This window comes from Podarcis pityusensis (assembly GCF_964106645.2).
Source record: "Podarcis pityusensis genome assembly, chromosome: 1".
Lineage (NCBI taxonomy): Eukaryota > Metazoa > Chordata > Lepidosauria > Squamata > Lacertidae > Podarcis > Podarcis pityusensis.
The window spans coordinates 4794929-4819386 of record NC_138028.1 but is presented as its reverse complement, the minus strand read 5'-3'; the positions used below and the strand labels follow the sequence as shown (position 1 = coordinate 4819386).

Genomic DNA, 24458 nt, shown 5'->3' with positions numbered 1-24458 from the left:
AAGACCCTGATGTTGGGAAAAAAGGAGGGTGCAAGGAGAAGGGGATGACAGAGGACGAGATGGTGGGACAGTGTTCTCGAAGCTACCAGCATGAGTTTGACCAAACTGCGGGAGGCAGTGGAAGACAGGAGTGCCTGGCGTGCTCTGGTCCAGGGGGTCACGAAGAGGTGGACACAGCTAAACAACAACAACAAAAAACTTAGGTTCATTCATTTCAGTGAGGCTACTCTAAGCAGAACCTATTTTGAAGACCTTTCCTAATGACATGAAATCCTATTTAGTTTGCAGTGCAAGATCTTTGACTTTTTAAAAAACTTCTTTTGTGGCAAACTGCTGAGGGTAGTGTATAGGGTCCCATCCCCTTTACCCTCACAACACTCTCGTGTAGTTTTGGCTGAGAGGGACTGGCTGTTCTGAGGTTCTTGGGGTTGAGAGATAAAATGGACTATCCTGTATAAGAGCATGGGCAGCTGACCAGAATACTGAACAGAAGCGCTCCATGCTGCAACATTTTGCTGCAGGCCCACTACCTAAGTACACATAAATGTATGTTGGCGTATGGACAATGGGCAGTGTGCAATTACATAGGTGTGCTAGTGCAAGGATCAGTGCTCGTGCAAGGAGGTCCACCCCCCACCTGTCCCCAGATCTGCTCCAGAGGGTTGGATGAACCCCCAGAACAGATTTAGGGGGGCATGTTGGAGGAGGAAAAGGGGAGAACACTACATTGCACCAGGAGGAATTCTTGCACTAGTGGGACATTCACCTTAGTGCTATGCTGAACACAACCCACTAAATTTGGGCCCATTCCAGATGTTGCAGCTTTGGGGGCCATCAGTGAGCCTTCACAGTGGGCTATTCGCCACCAGTTTGTTACTTCACCACAAGGATTCAAGTCCTATGGACTATTTGTCACATATAAGGTAAAGGGACCCCTGACCATTAGGTTCAGTCGTGACCGACTCTGGGGTTGCGGCGCTCATCTTGCTTTACTGGCCGAGGGAGCCGGCGTACAGCTTCCGGGTCATGTGGCCAGCATGACTAAGCCGCTTCTGGCGAACCAGAGCAGTGCACGGAAACACCGTTTACCTTCCCGCCGGAGTGGTACCTATTTATCAACTTGCACTTTGAGGTGCTTGCGAACTGCTAGGTTGGCAGGAGCAGGGACCGAGCAATGGTAGCTCACCCCGTTGCAGGGATTCGAACCACTGACCTTCTGATTGGCAAGTGCTAGGCTCTGTGGTTTAACCCACAGCGCCACCCACGCCCCTTTGTCACATATACCCCTCCAAAAATGCTGATTGTAAGCTCCTGCGGGCAGGGACTGGCATTTTCCCAAGACAAAAGGCTATAGGGCAGTGGCAGAACATCTGCTTTGCAGGCAGAAGGACTTGGGTTCAAATCCTGGCATTGCCAGGTAGGGTCCTGCCTGAAACATTGGAGATCCACTGCCAGTCAGTGTAGGAAATATTGGACTAGATGGGACAATGGTCTGACTCAATACAAGGCAGCTTCCTGCGCTCCCACCAGGACAGGTTAACTGTTGCTCTAGGGTTCGTTCCAAAATGTGCAGCCTCCCTTCAGATAACAAGCGAAACAGCTATGTGCTTAAAACAGTAGCGTATCTAAACCTTGTGCCGTTACAGAGATGCGTGAGCTACCCAGCGCTTGCGAGAGATTAACTGCGACTGCAGCTGCCTTCGGGGAAGCTGCATCTCTCATGATCCCCAATCCCTCTGACGTAGAGGCAGAGGAGGGAAGGGAAAATAATGATAATAATAATAATACTAAAATTTTATTTATACCCCGCCCTTCCCGGTTCAGAAACTGGGCTCAGTGCGGCTAACAACAAATTTAAAACACTTTAAAACACTTAATTATAAAGACAGCATAAAATGCAGTGTAAAAACATGAATGGCAATAAAATTCAAAATTCAAAAATCAATTAGATAATCCCCAGGGCTAGCTGGCTGAATTGGTCCTACTTGGGCCAGCAAGGAGGCCAGGGGAGAATTAGCTGTGGGGTCTCAGAGCGGCTGATCTTCATAAAAGGGGAGGGGGAAGGAAGAGAAGGGAAATAAAAGATCAGGCTGAATTCAAATTAAAGGCCAGGCAGAATAGCTCTGACTTAAAGGCCCTGCGGAAAGAAGTTAAATCCTGCAGGGCCCTAGTCTCTTGTGACAGAGCGTTCCACCAAGTCGGGGCCAGTACTGAAAAGGCCCTGGCCCTAGTTGAGACCAATCTAACAAGCTTGTGGCTTGGGACCTCCAAAAAGTTGTCATTTGTGGACCTTAAGGTCCTCTGCGGGGCATACCAAGAGAGGCAGTCCCATAGATGTGAATTTATTATTATTATTATTGTTGTTATTATAATTATTACTACTACTACAACTATTATTACTATTATTATTATTATTATTATTATTATTATTATTATTATTATTTCAATTTATACACCTTCCTGCCCTTCACCTCCTTGGCTGGTCTTGCAGAAGGGTAATCCTCTGCTGTTCAGAAGCATCGCTTCTTCTGATTGTGGAGGCAGAACACAAACCCGGAGGTCTCAGGGCAGTTCAAAAACAAGACCACAGCATGTAAAATCAAACAAAAAAACAATAACCCAATAGAAAATCCCCCAAAGAGCCACATTCTAAAGGGGTGTTGGATGTCCTCCCAAGGTGATGGTAAGTCCGGCGGGGTCTTGGCTCAGGGTGGATGAGCTGATTCTATTTCCATTCTGTAGTTCACTCAGACGAACCCCCACAGAAAACACATTTTAAAAGGGCATAGGATGTCCATCAGATCAACCAAAGGCCTGGTTAAAAAGAACGTTTTTGCCTGGCGCCTAAAGGTGTACATTGAAGGCGCCAGGCAAACTTCCCTGGGGAGAGCATTCCACAGACGGGGAGCCACTGCAGAGAAGGCCCCGTTCTCATGTTGCCACCCTCCGGACTGTTAGAGGAGGCACACGAATAAGGGCCTTGGAAGAGGATCTCAGGGTCTGGGCCGGTTCATATGGGAAGAGACAGTCCTTGAGGTATTGTGGTCCTGAGCCGTTTAAGGCTTTATAGGTCCAAACCAGCACTTTGAATTGGGCCTGGAAACTAGTTGGTAGCCAATGCAGTCGGACCAGGATCGAGAATTATTACGGACTCATTGTTAAAACCGTGTTTATGGAAGACAGTCTTACTCTGCTACAAGTGATCGCCAAAGAAGAAGAATATGCTCAAACCATCTTGCTCCGGTTTTAATTAGAGGTTCCAGTTGCCTGTAATCCAATACTGAACAAATGACATTGGCATCCCGAGAATTTTCACTCTGCTTGCTTTAAAAATGTTCCAAGTTGCTAGCCCTTATGATTGCAGCTTTTCCCAGCAACAGCTGACTGCTGGACACCCCAAGCTATGGAAACTGTAGAATCAACCAGAGGTAGATAAATTACTGGTGGTTACTAATAAAATCACAGTCAGTTATTTAAAAGATTTGGGTAGTGAATTTTGATTTTATTGTAAATTGCAAAGGGACTTAACTACAGATTTGAACAAGAAAATTACAAGTTGAATTGGCTAACTGGAGTGGATCCAGTCCAATCCAATCTAACTAAATCTAAAATCAAAGCTTATTTTCCCAGCTAGCTATAGCTAGGATGTCTGCCCCTAAGATATTGATGTTCACAGCTGTTCAAGCATGCTAAAATTAGTATGCTACCAGTTTTTTTTTGTGCCTTCATCCCCCCCCTTAAAATTTAAATAATGTAAGGGGAATGTTTTGAGTTTCGACATCTTAAAATATTTATGAGTTTTCCACCCCCAAAAAAAGTTCAAGTAAAGCTTTGATTTTGATATGAATATCACGTTGAAAACTGCGCTAGGTGCAATGGGTTGTGTAGACCTATTGCAGTCTTGAGCTATCCATGTCCATGGATTTCAGCGGAGCTACTCGTGAGTATGACAGATGCTGCCTTTGTATATTTAGGATTCCCCCCACCCCAGGCAAATACTTCATTTCAACCGAGTGAATCCAGAGTGAAAGGAGAGTATTAGAGTGAATTAGAGTGAAAGGAAAGTTAAGATAGAAGAAGAGATTAAAGAAATAATGAAATGCGTTTAAGCTAGTTGGAAAAATAAAGTAGCGTAACAAGAATGGCTGGAAGTCAAGTCACTTGGTGGGTGTCCGTGTGGGGTAGGTGTGTAGGTATGTTGATATGTCTAGTACAGTGGTACCTCTGGATGCGAACGGGATCCGTTCCGGAGCCCCGTTCGCATCCAGAAGCGAATGCAACCTGCGTCTATGCGTGCGCAGGTCGCGATTCGCCGCTTCTGCGCATGTGCATGACGTCATTTTTACTATCTGCCCATGCGCGAGCGGCGAAACCCGGAAGTATCGCGCTCCGTTACTTCCGGGTCGCCGCAGCGCGCAACCCGAAAATACTTAACCTGAAGCTACTTCAACTTGAGGTATGCCTGTATAAAGATAAAGGGACCCCTGACCATTAGGCCCAGTCATGACCGACTCTGGGGTTGCGGCGCTCATCTCGCTTTACTGGCCGAGGGAGCCGGCCTACAGCTTCCGGGTCATGTGGCCAGCATGACTAAGCCGCTTCTGGCAAACCAGAGCAGCGCACGGAAACGCCGTTTACCTTCCTGCTGGAGTGGTACCTATTTATCTACTTGCACTTTGATGTGCTTTCGAACTGCTAGGTTGGCAGGAGCAGGGACTAAGCAACGGGAGCTCACCCCGTAGCGGGGATTTGAACCGCTGACCTTCTGATCGACAAGTCCTAGGCTCTGTGGTTTAACCCACAGCGCCACCCGTGTCGCTGGTAGTGTGTAACCGAGCACAAATAATTATGCTTATACAAAGGACTTTCAGAGAGCCTGTATGTCTGTGTGCGTTTGTGAGCAAGAAACAGGGCCGGCCCTCCCATGAGGCAAGGGGAGGCAACCACCTCGGGCGGCAGAATCCACAGGGGCAGCAGATTCCAGGTAGATCTTCGTTCCCTCCTTGTTCCTGTTGTGGATCTTCACTCAGCCCTCCTTCTGTGGCAGGGAGCGAGGTGGCATTTTGTGGCTTGCCTCAGGTGGCCAAACATCTTGGGCTCACGCTGGCAAGAAAGCCTGAATTTCCTTGTATTCAACGAGGCTTAGGGTTTTCTGGAGGACTGAGCCAGCAGCAGGAGCTTTTGGGTGATTAAGTGGATGGCGAAACAGAGATCGGTGAAATGTTTTGCTTCTCCTAAAGCTGAAGGTTTTTAAATTGGGCCTTGGGAGTGCCTAGGTAAAGGGTTGTAAAACACCGAGAGACGGAGAGTTTTTGGGAAAGCTTTGCCTGGCCCTTTATAGGTGCAAGAAGAGCTTAAAATAGACGGAGACACAGATGAAGCGACGTTGGCTGAGACATAGCAGTGTTAGTCAGAAGTTCCTCTCAAGCTCTGTTTCGGGATTGAATTCCACGCTCCTGGAAAGAAAAACACAAGCTGCTTGATGGCGAGTTGACAGCTTTGGTGTTTGTCATCACTAGGGCTAGGCGATATCTGGTTTTCGGCATTGTGATATATCACCAGCTAAACATCGTGATATACCAATATGTCCTGATGTCTGAAATAAGGATGGAGGTTTTGGCTGGCTTCATGGTTTCCCCCACATCGTGATTTTTGCAGAGCGCACAAGTCATGATTTGCACTCTATTGCCAGGTCCAAAATTGCGAAACCGATATCAAGACATGGACTGCTAACTGGTTTTGGATGATATCTCGATATGTCACCCAGCCCTAGTCGTCACAGAGAAATGAGAGAGAAATGTGGATGGAATGAAATCTGTGCAGCCGCCGTGGTTTGAGACTCAGTTCGCAGCCGCCTTTTCCTTGGGGTCCTGTGTCTGATAATTCCTGGTCTCTGCCAAGGATTTGGGGAAGGTGCGAAAAGGCAGTACCATGTCATGGTTGGAGTGACAGACTAGGACCTGGGAGACACCCCACACCCCCTTTGGCCACAAAGCTCACTTGGGTGGCCTGGGACCAGTCACTGCCTCTCGGCCAACCCGCCTCACAGGATTGTTCTGGAGATAAAACGGAAGAGGGAGAACAATGTCGTCGTCTTCTTCTTTGGCGATCACTCGTAGCCGAGTAAGATATATTTTTAAAAAATTAAAAATTGTCCAGTAGCACCTTAGAGACCAACTAAGTTTGTTCTTGGCATGAGCTTTCGTCTGCAAGGTATCTGAAGAAGTGTGCATGCACACGAAAGCTCATACCAGTGACAAACTTAGTTGGTCCCTAAGGCACTACTGGACATTAAAAAAAAATATTATATTCCCTGTTTAGGGAAGCTTTTAATGTTTAATAGATTATTGTATTTTAATATTTTGTTGGAAGCCACCCAGAGTGGCTGGGGAATCCCAGCCAGAAGGGCGGGGTATAAATAATATGTTGTTGTTGTTGTTGTATTTCTACTGCATCAGACCAACACGGCTACCTACCTGAATCTAGAACTAAGACTGTCTTCCATAAACACGGTTTTAACAATGAGTCCGTAAGTGACTGTGGAGGCCAATTCTGGATCCACACGTCCTTCCACAGTGGGGACATTGGTTTCTGGGCAGGAGTTGATCATGGTGTGGATTTGCCTTCCTCCTAGCACGTTTCGCCCTGGATTGCAGGGCGGGGGGGGGGGGGAATGGCTGGTGGCAGGCAGGGTTAAGCATCCTCTCCCCCCCCCCATGCACTACTTTTCAGCTTCAACTCATGCCTTCCTTCCCTTGCCAGTTTGTTTGAGTGGTTGCAGCAGAGAGGGAGGGAGGGAAGGAAGGAAGGAAGGAAGGAAGGAAGGAAGGAAGGAAGGAAGGAGGGCCACTGAGAAACCAGCCCCTTCCGGCTTCTCCCTCCATCACTGCCAGGCCAGCAGAGACCACCAACTCCCCTCCTCCCCTCCCTGAACTCCTCTTCCATTCCAGCTTGGTTGCTAAAAGAACTTTACACTGAAGAACCAGAGTTTGCTTCCTTTCCTCCTCCCTCTCGAGCCCCATTCCTTTTGTGTTGTGTCTTCTATTCTGAGGAGCCATGTTTGCCTCACGTTAAGCTGATGTGAGAACCTTTTTTTTCTTTTGCTGAAGGGTAGGGATGCGGGTGGCGCTGTGGGTTAAACCACAGGGGTGAGCTCCCGTTGCTCGGTCCCTGCTCCCGCTAACCTAGCAGTTCAAAAGCACGTCAAAGTGCAAGTAGATAAATAGGTACCACTCCAGCGGGAAGGTAAATGGCGTTTCCGTGCGCTGCTCTGGTTCGCCAGAAGTGGCTGAGTCCTGCTGGCCACATGACCCGGAAGCTGTACGCCAGCTCCCTCGGCCAGTAAAGCGAGATGAGCACCGCAACCCCAGAGTCGGTCACGACTGGACCTAATGGTCAGGGGTCCCTTTACCTTTACCTTTAGGCCCCCAAATCCTTTCAAGCAAAATTAATACCGTATTTTTCGCACCATAGGACGCACCGGACAATAGGACGCACTTTGTTTTAGAAGGGGGAGAACAAGGAAAAAAAATTCTCCCCCTCTCTGCCCAGCGCCCCTTCAGCGAAGTGGCAGGAGGCGCTGTGCAGAGAGGGGGAGAACTTTCCCCCTCTTGTTTTCCCGCTCTAAAACAAGGTGCCGTTTAAGGTGCGTTCAGGCGGCTACCTTGGAAGCCTGGAGAGCGAGAGGGGTCGGTGTGCACTGACCCCTCTCACTCTCCAGGCTTCAGGTTCCTTTCGACCTGCTCTTTGGGGCTGGCGGGGGGAAGCCCACCACCAGCCCCAAAGAGCAGGTCAGGGAGCAGTGGAAAGGCTCCTGCCATAGCCGTGCGTCACCTCTCCAGCCGGGAGAGGGTCGCGGGGCTATGGCTTCTTTAGCCCCGCGCGCGCTCTCCCAGGGGGAGAGGTGACGCACAGCTATGGCAGGAGCCTCAATAGCCGCGTCACCTCTCCAGCCGGGAGAGGATCGCGGGGGGCTGCTTTAGCCCAGCGCGCGCTCTCCCAGCTGGAGAGGTGACGGGCGGCTATGGCAAGAGCCTCAATAGCCGCCCGTCACCTCTCCAGCCGGGAGAGGGTCGCGGGGCTATGGCGTCTTCGCTCCATAGGACGCACACACATTTTCCCTTCATTTTTGAAGGGAAAAAAGTGCTTCCTATGGAGCGAAAAATACGGTAATTTGCAGCAATCGGTTTTGCCCATCTGCTACTGAACATGTACCGGTAATTTCTTCCACATCTATGAAGTGTATTTGCAGCTGGTCTACACGTCCAGTATAATAAGGCACCAGTATGGATCCCACCCGATAAATAAGCTGGCAGTGGGTTGTGGTTTTTTGTGCTTCCCTGCAAATACAAATCTGGCACAGCAAGCAGCTAGGACATTTCTCCCTAATGTCCTGCATTTTGCAAAAAGAGTGGCATCCTGCATTCTGAAGCAGCAAAATCCACTTTTGTACCACTTTGTTCTGGTGGACCCTGGCCTTTGCATGCTTTGCTCCTCTATAAAAGTTTTGAGGTTTCTCAGCACAAAGAACCCTTCAGTTTCACGGCGCCTGCGTCGAAGCCCTTGGAATTTTACACCGGATGGAGCCCTTCGCCTAGTTTTGCAAAGAAGGCAGCCGTGAGGCCGAGGCAGCCTGGGATAAAACAGCCACAGCGATGTTACAAAAGCCATTCTGGAATCCTAGCCTGAGCCACAAAGCGCATTGACACCTTACCGGCACAGAAACCCCTCTCCCATCTTCAGCCCCCCTCCTCAAAATCCACGTTTCCTCACATATCTGTGGCCTTGCCACTTTAATCCTTCTTCCCAGCTGCAACCAACTTTAAGTTCCTAGCCTGCTAAGTACCTAGTTTAAGACAAGCCTACCCAGATGCTTAGAAAGCTGAGATAATTTTAATCTGTTTAAGGATTTAACTTGTGTATCTTTTAAGAGTATGGCACTGATTTTTTTTCTTGATTCTACTGTTTTACCTTTTGTAAACCGCTTTGAGGTTTTTCTTTTGTTTTTTGCAATCAAGAGGTGTATAATTTTTATGAAATAAAATATGTACCGGTCAATTGCGTTTTCCCGTATTGTTCTCTCTCTCCATCGTTCCTTCTCCACTCTCTGTTTCAGATGGTTAGAGCCTTCCTGTTAAGGAAATCACTATTTTTGTCCGCGTCAGAGCACCGTGTGCGAAACATGACAGATAAAAGAAAATACCGTATTGGCCCGAATATGAGCTGCACTTTTTTTTCCCTTCCAAATTCCGACCGTGAAAAGTTAAAAGTGTGGCTTAAATTTGCGACCTTACAAAAATTGGCTTTTACGGTATCGCTGCTGAAACAGACATACAGTAAAACGAAACGGGTGTGAGTGCCTGTGGAATTTTAAGGAAATGGCTTATATTTGGGTCTTGTCTTTTTTTCTCTCTCCCCCCCCCCCAAACTTTAAAGGTGCTGCTTATATTCGGATGCGGCTTATATTCGGGCCAATACGGTACTTTTTCACACAGTGCGTGGTTAATCTATGAAACTCCCTCCCACAGGACGGCTTTAAAAGGAGATTGGACAAATTCATGGAGGAGCTTAGGGCTATTGATGGTCCGAGGCAGCAATGTTTCTGAATCCCAGTTGCTGGAAACCAGCAACTGCGGGTTTGGGCTGGGTGTCCATCAATATGCGGATGATACCCAGCTCTACCTCTCCTTTAAATCAGAACCAGTGAAGGCGGTGAAGGTCCTGTGTGAGTGTCTGGAGGCGGTTGGAGGATGGATGGCGGCTAACAGATTGAGGTTGAATCCTGACAAGACAGAAGTACTGTTCTTGGGGGACAGGAGGCGGGCTGGTACGGAGGACTCCCTGGTCCTGAATGGGGTAACTGTGCCCCTGAAGGACCAGGTGCCCAGCCTGGGAGTCATTTTGGACTCACAGCTGTCCATGGAGGTGCAGGTCAGTTCTGTGTCCAGGGCAGCTGTTTACCAGCTCCGTCTGGTACGCAGGCTGAGACCCTCCCTGCCCGCAGACTGCCTCGCCAGAGTGGTGCATGCTCTGGTTATCTCTCGCTTGGACTACTGCAATGCGCTCTCCGTGGGGCTACCTTTGAAGGTGACCCGGAAACTACAACTAATCCAGAATGTGGCAGCTAGACTGGTGACTGGGGGCGGCCGCCGAGACCACATAACTCCGGTCCTGAAAGACCTACATTGGCTCCCAGTACGTTTCCGAGCACAATTCAAAGTGTTGGTGCTGACCTTGAGAGCCCTAAACGGCCGCAGCCCAGTATACCTGAAGGAGCGTCTCCACCCCCATCATTCTGCCCGGGACACTGAGGTGCAGTGCCAAGGGCCTTCTGGCGGTTCCCTTGCTGCGAGAAGCCAAGTTACAGGGAACCAGGCAGAGGGCCTTCTCGGTAGTGGCGCCCGCCCTGTGGAACGCCCTCCCACCAGATGTCAAAGAGAACAACTACCAGACTTTTGGAAGACATCTGAAGGCAGCCCTCTTTAGGGAAGCTTTTAATGTTTGATGAATTATGGTAGTTTAATATTTTATTGGAAGCTGCCCAGAGTGGCTGGGGAAGCCCAGCCAGATGGGTGGGGTATAAGTAATAAATTATTATTATTATTATTATTATTATTATTATTATTATTATCATTATCATTATTATTAATTATTATTATAAAGCACAGGAGGGGAGAGTTGCTCTTGTGTTGAATCCTGCTCCCTGGTTTCCCACTGGCACCTGGGCAGCCACTGCGAGAACAGGATCCCGGACTGGATGGTCCTGATCCAGGAAGGCTCAGCTTATGCTCTTAACGTTCAGAGATGAGAAGGGAGCTTGCCTTTGGACAGCTGCTTAATGCACGTGGAAGAAAGCCCTTCAGGCTTTCAGGAGATGAGTTTCCAGTTGATTAAAAAGATGCAAAGCCCCCTCTGTTCAGTGAAAAGGAGGCGATGGCTTGACTAACCCAATTGGGAAATGTACGCTTAATAAAAAGGTGCCCTCGTTCATGTTTGTGGCGGCATTTTCTTTGGCGGTGGAGGGGGAGAGGATAATTAAAACGGTGTTATTGCTTGTTGCAAATTCCAGAGGTGGGAACCCAGTGGCAAAAAGGCCTCGTAGCAACTTTGAGGGCACACAAATAGACTGCGGCGCTACAGAGATGGGAGCGCAGGTGACGAAATTTGCCGCAGCATCCTTCAAGGGATGGTGGAGTCTCAGGTGCAGTCACTGGCATCTCCAGGTAGCGCTTGTCCGAAACCCTGGAGAGGCGCTGCCAGTCAGTGTTGGAAATACTGAACTACATGGACCAGTGGTCCAACTCTGCACAAGACATCCGTCCCTAAGCAAATAAGTAGGAAGCCGGGCTGAATGTAGTTTGAACCTAGGAGCAACAGCTTAAGCCTTTAAGAAAAACGAGGAAGGGCTGTAGAGCTCAGTGGTGCAACATTTGCTTTCCATGCAAAATGTCTTAATAATAATAATAATAATAATAATAATAAAATTTTATTTATACTCTGCCCTTCCTGGTTCAAAAACAGGGCTCAGGGCGGCTAACAACAAATTTACAACACTTTAAAAAACTTAATTATAAAAGCAGCATAAAATACAGTATAAAAATATGAATAACAATAAAAATCAAAAATCAATCAGATAATCCCCAGGGCTAGCTGGCTGAATTGGTCCTACCTGGGCCAGCGAGGAGCCCAGGGGAGAATTAGCTGTGGGGTCTCAGAGCGCGTGATCTTCATAAAAGGGGAAGGGGAGGGAACAGAAGGGAAATGAAAGATCAGGCTGAATTCAAATTAAAGGCCAGGCGGAATAGCTCTGTCTTACAGGCCCAACGGAAGGAGGTTAAATCCTGCAGGGCCCTAGTCTCATGGGACAGAGCATTCTACCAGGTCGGAGCCATCACTGAGAAGGCCCTGGCCCTGGTGGAGGATAGTCTGACTTCCTTAGGGCCCGGGACTTCTAAACTATGGTTATTCATGGACCTTAAGGTCCTCTGCGGGGCAGACCAGGAGAGGCGGTCCCATAGATACAAGGGCCCTAAGTCTTGTGTTTGGTACTTGTCATTTCCAGGTAAGGAGGGGCAGAGGAACTCCTGCCTGAATATTATTATTATTATTATTATTATTATTATTCCATGTTGCCCTGGGCATTTTAGACTAATAGTTGCAGCCACTTTTTTCTCTTTGTTAGCTTCTCTGTTTTTAGCCTGCTTTTTCGTTCACACTTTTGTGTGTGTGTGTTTGTGTGCCAAAGAAAGGGAATGATCTTATCCGTTGCATTTCGGTGCAGCGGGAACTGTTCTTGTACTTTCGTCCGGCAGCCTGGAATCCTCGGCTGAATCGCAGTTCAGAAACATTTTACGCAAGTAACAACTTCGTTCTATCTGCTGGCGCAAAGGCCGCCTTCTTCTGGGTGATGGTGTGCCTGAGTTGAGGGAATTTTTGTCGTTCTCGACTCCTCCACCACTAGAGGAGAAAACGGTCACGAGTCAGGACAGGGGCAGAAATTTGATCCTGTTCTCCTTTGAAGCCAATTCTGCCCCATTCACACTTTCTGAGATGATACGTGAACCAAACACACAGCCATCTTTCAAAATTCACACGTTGGCGCATTTTGCTCCTCAGCCCTCCAGCCAAGTAATGATGAGAGGAATGCGTAGAATGGGTTAAAAGGTTCCTTTGAAAAAATGCTCACATTGACGACTATAACATTGAAAACACGCTTCCTTGTTTTTTCCTCACCTGAAAGAACTGTACAGTGGTACCTCAGGTTAAGTACTTAATTCATTCCGGAGGTCCGTTCTTAACCTGAAACTGTTCTTAACCTGAAGCACTGCTTTAGATAATGGGGCCTCCTGCTGCTGCGGCGCCGCCGGAGCACGATTTCTGTTCTCATCCTGAAGCAAAGTTCTTAAACTGAAGCACTATTTCTGGGTTAGCAGAGTCTGTAACCTGAAGCGTATGTAACCCGAGGTACCACTGTATGGTGAATATATCAAAAACAGCAGGGGCAAATGTTTGACACACGAAGGGGTATGTTTTTAGGATACACCTTATTTTTGCGACTGTAAGTTGTTTCAGGCTGCTTTTAATGTTGCGTTTTTAGTCTTGTAATATGCCCTGGTACCTTAGGGCAAGGGGTAGGTAATAAGTAATAATAGGGACAATATTAGGGATAGTGTGCTTTGCAAATGTGTGTCTATTGGGAGATAGGTAAAGGTAAAGGGACCCCTGACCAGTAGGTCCAGTCGTGGCCGACTCTGGGGTTGCGGCGCTCATCTCGCTTTATTGGCCGAGGGAGCCAACGTACAGCTTCCGGGTCAGCATGACTAAGCCGCTTCTGGCGAACCAGAGCAACGCACGGAAACGCCGTTTACCTTCCCGCCAGAGCGGTGCCTATTTATCTACTTGCACTTTGATGTGCTTTCGAACTGCTAGGTTGGCGGGAGCAGGGACCGAGCAACGGGAGTTCACCCACTTGCCGGGATTCGAACCTCCGACCAGTCACGTTGAAATGCTGAAGAATTTTCATGAGGATTTTAAAAGACACAGAGAATCTCAAACTTATATGTAAATGTGGAGAACCAAATTTAGAAGACTGGGGATATGGGAAACAGAAATTGAGAGGGCTTCCCATTCCTAGTTGCAGGCCACCTCCTGCGTTCTATATTTTTCTTTTAAAGGTGGGATTAAAACAATAATAATTGTAATTATTGGTTTGGGTGCAGTGTTTCTCAGCTGTGGTTGGACGAGGTCAGGGATGATGGGAGTTGTAGTCCAACACTGGGGGTAGGCCATGGCGAAGTTCTTCTCCCATCTTCTCGTGGCCAGCAGCATCTGAAGTTGCGTGTGCTTCTCATCCTTTCCAGTGATGGTACCCGTGGGAAGAGATGCTCAGATGCCCAGCCTGCTGGGCCGCAGGTGAGCAGGAGGAGGTGGAGCTGCTGGTCTCCCAGTGCCGTGACCCCGAGGTTCCCGCGCAGTCTCCAAGCGGCTCGCTCAGACATCCACGGGGAAGGCCCGGAACACGATGAACAAATTGAACTTCCACAATAACAGAGTCATGCAGGACCGACGCAGCGTGTGTGTTTTCCTCCCCAACGACCATTCCCTCAACATCATCATAAACGTGAGTGAGCCGTCTCAAGGCTGCCTCTTTCTTGCCATTCCCCGGGGGCCTGTCACAAGTACCGTATTTTTCGCTCTATAGGGCGCACCGGACCATAGGAGGGGGAGAACAGGAAAAAAAAGATTCTCCCCCTCTCTGCTCAGCTTCCCTTCAGCGAAGCAGTAGAAGAAACGGAGCCCCTTCCATTTCTCCTCCCGCTTCACCGAAGGGGCGCTGCGCAGAGAGGGAAAACTCTGCAGCGCCTCTCCAGCGAAGCGAAGCCTGGAGAGCAAGAGGGATCAGTGTCCACTGACCCCTCTCGCTCTCCAGGCTTCAGGCAGCTATCCGCAAGCCTTTGGAGCGCGGCGGGAACTCTTGCTGCGCTCCGAAGGCTTGCGGATAGCTGCCTGAAGCCCCTGGAGCGCAGCGGGTGTTCCCTGCGCTCCGGGGGCTTTAGGCAGCTTCAGTGAAAGCAACGCGAAACCTCCGGAACGCGGGGGGAGCTCTCCCTCTGCGCTTCGGAGGCTTTGCGTTGCTATCGCTGAAGCCAAGGAGCCTGCATTCGCTCCATAGGACGCACACACATTTCCCCTTCATTTTTGGAGGGGGAAAAGTGCATCCTATAGAGCGAAAAATACGGTATGTGCCCCCCAACTTTTCCCTCCCCCTTTCTGAGACCTGGGTGAAGTAGACCTTGCTCAAGCACTGTCTTGGTGCATGGGGGGGCATTACCCCCCCAGGTCCAACTGTCTAGAGCAAGGTGGGCTATACTGGCAGGTCTCTGGGAAGGGGGGAAATTTGCAGAGTTGCCCTGGGCTTTGAAAGCTAGGTGTGTTTGCAGGGGCCACCCTATTCCTGGGGCTGCAATCTGTTTTAACTGCTTTTCATTCTGAATTTTGAATAGCTCTGGGACCTGATGGTGAAGGGCAGGTAATAAAACCGCCGTCATCGTCATTTGTCATCTCCCCCCCCCCCCAAAAAAAATTTGAACTCGAAGCAATTTATAAAAGCAAAGGCGATAAATAAATATAAAAGCAGGAATAAAATCAACCTAAAATAACAGTAACATACAGTGGTACCTTGGTTCTCAAACTTAATCCATTTCGGAGGTCTGCTCCAAAACCAAAGCATTCCAAAACCAAGGCGCGCTTTCCCATAGAAAGGAATGCAAAATGGATTCATCCGTTCCAGACTTTTAAAAACAAACCCTAAAACAGCAATTTTAACGTGAATTTTACTATCTAACGAGACCATTGATCCATAAAATAAAAGCAATAAACAATGTACTGCAGTCACACAATCAATCAATCAATCAGTATCTGAACTGGGTTCCACACAGTCACAAAACCAAAACCAAAAGAGCCGCAGAAACAAAAATGCAAAACGAATAGCATAAACAGACAGACCTCCAGCACAACACTCAAATCGGAAGCGTAACACTCAAAACGGAGCACGTTCGGCTTCTGAAAAAGTTTGCAAACCGGAAAACACTTACTTCCAGGTTTGCAGTGTTTGGGTTCCAAGTTGTTTGAGTACCAAGGTGTTTGAGAACCAAGGTACCAGTTTACATAAAAGAACAAACCCAAATCCCCCCCCCCCCCAAAAAAATACACCAAGAATTAAACTCCAAGGGCTTCGGTGTGTAAGCATGTTTTTCCCTGATGCATAAAAGCAGATAGTGAGGGATCCAGGCATGCCTTCCTGGAGACAAGCAGTCCATAAATGGGGAGCCACCACTGAGAAGACCCTTTCTCATGTTGCCACCTTCAGTTCCTCCCTCAGAGGGGCCACGTGGAAGGGACTCTGATGAAGAGCATGGGGTCCAGGTTGGTTCACGTGGGTCGAGGGTGTCCTTGAAATATTGTGGTCCCCAGCTGCATAAGGCTTTCCGGGTAAAAACCTGCTGTTTGCATTGGGCCCAGAAGCAGCCAGAACACCTGTGCCAAAACTGGTGTTACTCAGCAATCTAGCCGCTGAATTCTCCACCAGCTGCAGTTTCCGAACCGCCTTTGAAGGCAGCCCCACCTATAACACATTGCAGTAGTCTAACCTAGAGACCATAGATGACGGATGTTAGGTTACCCCTGGCCAGTACACAAGCAAAGAGTCTCTTACTCTTGGTAGTTTAATTACAGCAACACTAAATGACTCTCCCCAGCCTGAATTATTAGGCTGCCGAAATGAAGAGCTGACAGTTTAAAAGGCCTGTCTCTCTCAGCCCTTTCCTGGCTGGCTTCCGCAATAGCCAGCCTTCTAAATTTTATCCAGAACAGCTTTGCTCCTGTCCCTTCTTTCATGGGGTTTGGACCTGTGACCGGGGCCGGATTTAGGTTTGATGAGGCCCTAAGCTACTGAAGGTAATGGGGCCCTTTATATGTCCAGCTGTCCTTTGTCAACAACAAATTGTCGCTGTTTTTGTGTTGAATATATGCTATATGGTCATTTAAGGACCTAATGGGTATCTCAAGCCATTTGCACATGTTGCCGTGCAACCAGTTCATGCAGAATGTAGGCACCCTATATATAGAAAGGAGCAAACCAGTGATATTTTAGGGAGCAGGCGGGACCCATGACTTACATCACAGGAGCCTACACAACACAAAACACTGTATGTAGGTTTTATTTTATTTGTTCTTTATCTTATATTTTGGAAATGTACATCCAGGTTTTTTTCCCCTTTACATTTTTTGGGGGCCCCCCAAGAAAGTGGGGCCCTAAGCTATAGCTTGTTTAGCTTATACGTAACTCCGCCACTGGCTGTGACCCAGAGAGGCCTGCGCTGTTCATGCTTGAAAAGAAGGAAAAGTTACAATTTTCACCCATTATATCCTTGCTGCTCACCCAAAAGCTCTTTATCTTGGCTGTGTGACTAGAACCTCCTTTTGGAAATGACAGGCGTTAAATTTAAAGGATCGCTGCATTGCATGCCCACCTCTCTACCAAATTTCTCTCCCCTGGCAGTTTGATGTCCTATTTAGAAGTTCCCAAGCGATGATCCTTTAGAGCTTTTGCCTTCCCTTTGTTTCTCTGATGGGGCCATTTCTCCCACTTCTTGTCTTACATGCAACATTTTTAGAGAGTTGCTTATGCGGCTGTTTTGAATTCTTCAATTATTAAGTCTCTGGCTTGGTGCCTTCTTGGCGAAGCGAGGGGGCCCTCAAAGCATCCAGAGCCTTGCTGGAAATTAGAATATTTTTTGCAGCGGATCTGCAAGTTTTATTTGCACGCCGTCTCCGTAATTGCCGCAAAATGGGCAGAAGCCGAGGCCTGATGACCGTGAGCAAATAACGGTCTCTCTAGACGTTTGGAACGGCTTTCTACCTACCATGCTTCAAGCTTCCAAACAGAGCTGTTGAAATCGCAATGGGTTAAGCAAAATGGAAGCCCTCTTGGGTCCGATGGATCTTGTAGTTTCCCCCCTTCTCAGTTAACTGCCTGGAAACGATATTTGAGATTTTAGTGGTTCTAGTCTGCAATCATTATTTTCATTCTTGTTTTTGATGGCTTTGGAATGGAGAATGGCGTTGTGGCTCTGTGTAGCTCTGCGACATTTCCCTTAACCATGGTTAATAATAATAATAATTTATTATTTGTACCCCACCCATCTGGCTGAGTTTCCCCAGCTACTCTAGGCGGCTTCTAACAAAGATTAAAACTACATTAAAATGTCACACATTAAAAACTTCCCTGAACAGGGCTGCCTTCAGATGTCTTCTAAATGTGAGGTAGTTGTTTATCTCTTTGACATCTGATGGGAGGGCGTTCCACAGGGCGGGTGCCACCACCAAGAAGGCCCCATGCCTGGTTCCCTATAGCTTTGCTTCTCACAATGAGGGGAACCGCCAGAAGGCCCTCGGAGCTGGACCTCAGTGTCTGGGTAGAACAATGGGGGTGGAAACGCTCCTTCAGGTACACTGGGCCAAGGCTGCTTAGGACTTGAAAGGTCAGCACCAACACTTTGAATTGTGCCCGGAAACATCCTGGGAGCCAATGTAGATCTTTCAGGACCGGTGTTATGTGATCTCGGCGGCCGCTTCCAGTCACCAGTCTAGCTGCCACGTTCTGGATTAGTTGTAGTTTCCGGGCCACCTTCAAAGGTAGCCCCACGTAGAGCGCATTGCAGTGGTCCAAGTCAGAGATAACTAGAGCATGCACCACTCCATCGAGGGTCTCAGCCTGTGCACCAGATGGAGCTGGTAGACACAGAATTGACCTGCGCCTCCATGGACAGCTGTGAGTCCAACATAACTCCCAGGCTGCGCACCTGGTCCTTCAGGGGCACAGTTACCCTGTTCAGGACCAGGGAGTCATCCATACCCTCCCACCCTCTGTCCCCACAAACAGTCTTCTCCCTCTGACCATCAGTCCTCTGGCTCTGAGCCCTTGGAGCTTGATGCGTATGCTGTGCTCTGCGTGCAAACGTTTCCAGGTTCAATCCCCATTATCTTCAGAAACCCTGCCTAAAATCCTGGGTAGCTGCTGTTAATTTCATGATTAACGCTCCACTTGGCAGCGGACCCAGGGATCCTCAGGAACCTCCAGATGTTTTTGGAGTACAACTTCCATCATCCCTCACCCTTGGCCACACTGCTGGGGGGTGATGGGAATTCTTATTACTTAACTTGCGGATAGAAAAGGTTTCTTGTTCTCATCTAACTAAGTAGCCTAGAGAAGAGCAAGGCAGCCGCGCTTGCCCCTTGGTTCTTTCAGAGGATAGTAAAAAAAAATTATTATTTATACCCTGCCCATCTGGCTGACCCCTCGTCTCTGAAAGAGTAACGCGAGGAAGAAGTTATAAACAGGATGCAACCAAAGGTGTAGCCCTCTAAACAACAAGGGGGGGAGACAGAGAAGTTAGCATAGAGATAAAGGTTCAGGGATGGTCTGGGAATCTTGCCCATGCAAAGCCCTGATTTGGCCACAGTGATCCACGCAACGGTCACCTCCAGGCTTGATTATTGTAACTCGCTCTATGCAGGGCTGCCCTTGAAGCTGACCCAGAAACTCCAGTGGGTGCAGAATGCTGCAGCAAGTCTCCTTATGGGGTCCTCACCGTGGGATCACATTCATCCAGTGCTTTACCAACTACACTGGCTCCTGGTGGAGTACAGGGTCAGGTTTAAAGTGCTGGTTTTGACCTTCAAAGCCCTATACGGCCTAGGACCCTCGTACCTACGGGACCGCCTCTCCTGGTATGCCCCGCAGAGGACCTTAAGGCCCACAAATGACAACATTTTGGAGGTCCCAAGTCGCAAGGTGGTTAGATTGGTCTCAACTAGGGCCAGGGCTTTTTTAGCACTGGCCCCGAATTGGTGGAACGCTCAAGAGACCAGGGCCCTGCGGGACTTGACATCTTTCTGCAGGGCCTGCAAGACAGAGCTGTTCTGCCTGGCCTTTGGTTTGGACTCAGTCTGACCCTTATGTTTCCCTCCCCTTATGGTTTTGATCTATGGGCTACTATTAAAATGAGGCTGCATTTTAAATTGTATTTTTAACCTGTATATTAAATTGTGTTTTTCCCCCTTCCCTATTATGCTTTTATTGTAATTTTACTGGTGTTAGCCACCCTGAGCCCGGCTCTGGCCGGGGAGGGTGGGGTATAAATAAAAATTTATTATTATTATTCTGAAAGTTCAGTTGCACCCATGCGTCTTACAATTATAAAACCGCTTTTACATGCTGCATTACGTCTTGTATTCTTTGCTGTTTGCTGCCTGGGTGTTCTCCGAACGCTGGACGTCTTATAAATCCTGAAATAAATAAATGGGTCTTCCTGTATCATCCCTGCAGAAGTCGCTCCCCAAATAACTGCCTTTTCCTCCACCACCCTCTCCCCCTTGTAGGTCAAAATATTGTGCCATGAGTTACTGGTCCAGGTGTGTGACCTCTTGCGGCTAAAGGACTGTCACCTCTTCGGACTCAGCGTCATTCAGAGTAAGTCCCGAGAGGAGAGTTTGGCTTCTTTCCACTCTCTGCACCTCTGCCATGCTGCTCAGTGACCTTCAGCTAGACCCGTTGCTGCTCCCTCGCTCAGTGAGCACTCAGCACAACATTTGCAGCGCAGCGCAGCAGATTGCAGCTACAACAAAGGCGGCATTTTTCCATCTCCGCCAAGCTAAGCAGTTGGCTCCTTACCTCTCTCGCCCTGACCTAGCCACTGTGATCCACGCGACGGTCACCTCCAGACTGGATTATTGTAACTCGCTCTACGTGGGGCTGCCCTTGAGACTGACCCAGAAACTCCAGCAGGTGCAGAATGCCGCGGCGAGACTCCTTACGGGGTCTTCGCTGCGAGATCACATTCACCCGGTGCTATACCAGCTGCACTGGCTCCCGGTGGAGTACAGGATCAGGTTTAAGGTGCTGGTTTTAACCTTTAAAGCCCTATATGGCCTAGGACCCTCGTACCTACAGGACCGCCTCTCCTGGTATGTCCCACAGAGGAACCTACGGTCTGCAAATAAAAACATCCTGAAGGTCCCAGGCCTCAGAGAGGTTAGGCTGGCCTCAACTAGAGCCAGGGCTTTTTCGGCCGTGGCTCCGATCTGGTGGAATGCTCTGTCACAAGAGACCAGGGCCCTGCGGGACTTGACATCTTTCCGCAGGGCCTGCAAGACGGAGCTGTTCCACCAGGCCTTTGGCCAGGGCACAGCCTGACTCCCTCCCTCGGCAGTCTTCGCGGAGCTCTGGCCCAATGGTTGCCAGTGGCTTGAATTAATTAATTTTATAATGAATGATTTTAGAGTGTTGTTTGTGCTGTACTTTTGTACTGTTTTATTGTTGTTAGCCGCCCTGAGCCCGGCTTCGGATGGGGAGGGCGGGATATAAATAAAATTTATTATTATTATTATTATTATTATTATTATTATTATTATTATTTCTGCCGCCACAGCTGATGTGCGGAAGCGCCTCTCAGTAAAGGATGTTGCGTGTCCCCAGGGCCACCCCAATAACTCACACATCACACCAATATTTTTGTTTAAGGTGTCTGGCATAATTTTGGCCACAACTTTATTAAAATACAAACATGTGAGTGGTTGCATAGGCATTGGTTGCGACTAGCTGCTCCCACCGTGGAGGACAGTCTGACATTCCGCATGCCTGCGTAAGTCAGAAAAGGGGAATACACTTGGGGCTAGCGACGGAGCAGGGAGCCTGCCCTCAGTCCACCCCAAATGCAGCCAGGAGCTCTTGCAGTGGCCCCAGCCCCCTTGACAGGGTGGACAAGCAATAGTTAGCCCCCGATTCCTTTAACGGAATTCCCTTGCAGCAGCAGCAGCATTAGAGGGGCAGGCACAGCCAATCCATGCCCCTCAACCAACCAAACCATAAACCAATGCCTAACCGCAACCTTACAAGTTGTGACAATGTGCTACACAGTAGGCAAAAACCAAATAGCCCCAGCCAATCAGCCAGATGGACAAAATTCCTACTGGGCCCCTGCCCCAAGAGTAGACAACCCCATGACAGGCATAGCAAGATCAAGCGAACAACCCTAATTCTAGGGAGGGGGGGACGGGCAATCCGATGCACGGGCGAAAAGAGGAAGCCCTAGCCTCGTGCAAGGAGTTTTAGCATTTCGGGCTGTCAATCAACAAATGGCAACATTAACTTCTTCCCAACGACAAGGGAAGCCCAATCAAATCAGTGGCCAACGGTCAATTAGCCCGCCCCACAACTTTGGAGTGTCCTGGCGCCCCCCACCGCAACATGTGCTCTCCATTGAAGGAGAACATGCTTTCTCAGATGTGGTGCGGCTGTAGATCTGAATCACCGCATTTGCTAACCATAGTTACCTCGAGCCATGGTCCATAGCTATCGTTAGAAGTTGGTTTCTGGCTAATCCTGTAGTTCAGGAACGGGGAAACGGTGGCCCTCCAGATCTTTGTTGGATTACAGTTCCCATCATCCCTGGCCATTGGCCATGCTGCCTGGGGATGATGGGAGTTGCAGCCCATAATGGTTGGGAGTCGGCAAACCACAGTTAGCACCTGAGTGCAGTTGGAACCCTAAACCATGGGTAGGCAAACTAAGACCTGGGGGCTGGATCCGGCCCAATGGCCTTCTAAATCCGGCCCGCAGATGGTCCGGGAATCAGCATGTTTTTACATGAGTAGAATGTGTCCTTTTATTTAAAATGCATCTCTGGGTTATTTGTGGGGCCTGCCTGGTGTTTTTACATGAGTAGAATGTGTGATTTTATATACCGTATTTTTCGCTCTATAGGATGCACTTTTTCCTCTATGGAGCGAATGCAGGCTCCTTGGCTTCAGCGATAGCAACGCGAAGCCTCCGAAGCGCAGAGGGAGCGCTCCCTCCGCGCTCCGGAGGCTTCGCGTTGCTTTCGCTGAATTCTGGAGAGTGAGAGGGGTCGGTGCACACTGACCCCTCTCGCTCTCCAGGCTTCAGGGGTAGCCACCTGAAGCCATTGGAGCGCAGCGCAAGTTCCCGCTGCGCTCCGCAGGCTTCGGGTTCCTTTTGCTGAAGCCGGGAGAGCAAGGCTCTCCTGGCTTCAGCAGAGAGGGAGAGCTGCGCAGCGCCCCTTCAGCCAAGCAGGAGGAGAAATGGAAGGGGCTCCGTTTCTCCTGCCGCTTCGTTGAAGGGGCGCTGAGCAGAGAGGGGGAGAAATTTTTTTTCTTGTTCTCCCCCTCTAAAACAAGGTGCGTCCTATGGTCCGGTGCGTCCTATAGAGCGAAATATACGGTAAAATGCACCTCTGAGTTATTTGTGGGTTATAGGAATTCATTCATTTTTTTTTTCAAAATATAGTCCGGCTCCCCACAAGGTCTGAGGAACAGTGGACTGGGCCCCTGCTGAAAAAGTTTGCTGACCCCTGCCCTAAACCGTGACTGATTCCTAAAGTGGAAAGGAGAGAGAGTTAGTTGCACAAGAGGGGAAGAGGAAGAAGGGAATCTCTGGCCATGAGAGGAGATTGGTTAGCATTGTACTGCATTCAGCGTACCAGCATCAAATCAAAAGCACAGGAAGTTTGACGTTGGGGTATCGCTTAAAAGGGATGAGGCGTTTTGCAGCGCCTCTCGTGGGCAAAGGCATCTAATTGTCCCTGTGCCGTTTCCCATGTTGTTTCTTATCAGGAACAAGTAAACATGCAAAAAATAATAATCTTTTGCAGCTAAGTGTGTTTATCTTTGTTTTAAAATATTTTTATTAACTATTTTTATTTAAAAATATTAAAAATAACACTGAGCAAAGATATACTGCAAAAGTCGACTATAAAATACATTTTGAAAGCAAGTACCACAAAGAGCAGCTCATTGGGGAATCTGTCCCCCCCCCCCCCCAGCAGAAACTGCTAAAATGCTGCCTTTGTGAACTGCAATACTGTGGTTCTTTTTGGCTGCGAGTGCCGAATTGTCCCCGCTTTTTAGAGGAACATCGGGAGAGTCCTTGCAACAGGCTCGCTGTCTAATCTCAGCTTCCCATTTCTTCCCACGGCACAGACAACGAGCACGTCTATATGGAGCTGTCCCAAAAGCTCTGCAAGTACTGTCCGAAAGAGTGGAAGAAAGAAGCGAGTAAGGTAAGGACTCTGGTTTCACCCATGCTTCTGAAGCCCAGTTGCCAGAAACTGCAGGAAGAGGAGAATGATGCTCTTGAACTCTGATCCGGCGAGCTCTTCTTGCTTGTTCTTACGTTGTTGTAGCGTGAGCTGGCCACCGGAAGCGCCTGTGTCACCTTATCCTCACCAGATTTAAGCAAGAAGAACTGGCACCTTCATTTTAGCAACTTTTGAGAGCTCTCTGACATCCTGGAACAAAGACACCTTTTCCCAGAGCAAAGGAGTTGTAATTAGAAGCTTAAATTATCTGAAGCCAGTTTGCAGAGCTTTAAACAGCCATGGCCAAACTTGGCCCTCCAGATGTTTTGTGACTACAGTTCCCATCATCCCTGACCACTGGTTGTGTTAGCTAGGGATGATGGGAGTTGTAGTCCCAAAACATCTGGAGGGCCAAGTTTGGCCATGCCTGCTTTAAAACAACCAGTCAACACAGAAAGTATCTTCTTCCCCTCTCTAAGAAAGGACGGCTGGGAGCTCTGAGCTGCTTAGCCGTTCAAAGCCCGGCTCTTTGGAAACATAGCATCCCGTAGCCTCAGCTGTCGAGGGCGGCTTGGTGTTGAAACTCCAGCCTGCCCCTGAGACAAATTGCCGGCATCTCAGAAAATTGCCTTTAAGGACCTCTGAGAGTTGGCCTCGGCCCCGAAAGACAGCGCGGCCGCATCCAGCTGCCATCTCCTCCTCCAGACAGATGGGTTTCGTGTCAAAGCAGCAAAAGGTCGGGTCTGGTTTTCTGGTAGCAGATAACAAAAAGGGCACACAGATCAAGACTGAACCTGAAGC

The 24458-nt window shown here is 48.7% G+C and overlaps 1 protein-coding gene and 1 long non-coding RNA gene across 4 annotated transcripts in view; both read left to right on the top strand.

Moving 5' to 3' along the window:
• The window catches only part of FRMD6 (FERM domain containing 6), a 144068-nt gene that overhangs the window by 89333 nt on the left and 30277 nt on the right, over window positions 1-24458 (top strand). For all 3 annotated transcript variants that reach the window (XM_080977374.1, XM_080977373.1, XM_080977375.1), the window contains 3 exons: window positions 13860-14119; window positions 19942-20032; window positions 23560-23639. In XM_080977374.1, the coding sequence (XP_080833500.1) occupies window positions 14021-14119; window positions 19942-20032; window positions 23560-23639 (270 nt within the window). In that variant the 5' untranslated portion in view covers window positions 13860-14020. The remainder of the gene's footprint in view (window positions 1-13859; window positions 14120-19941; window positions 20033-23559; window positions 23640-24458) is intronic.
• LOC308470594 overlaps window positions 1-24458 on the top strand; it is an 80379-nt gene that overhangs the window by 25644 nt on the left and 30277 nt on the right. The gene's annotated exons all lie outside the window — the stretch shown is intronic.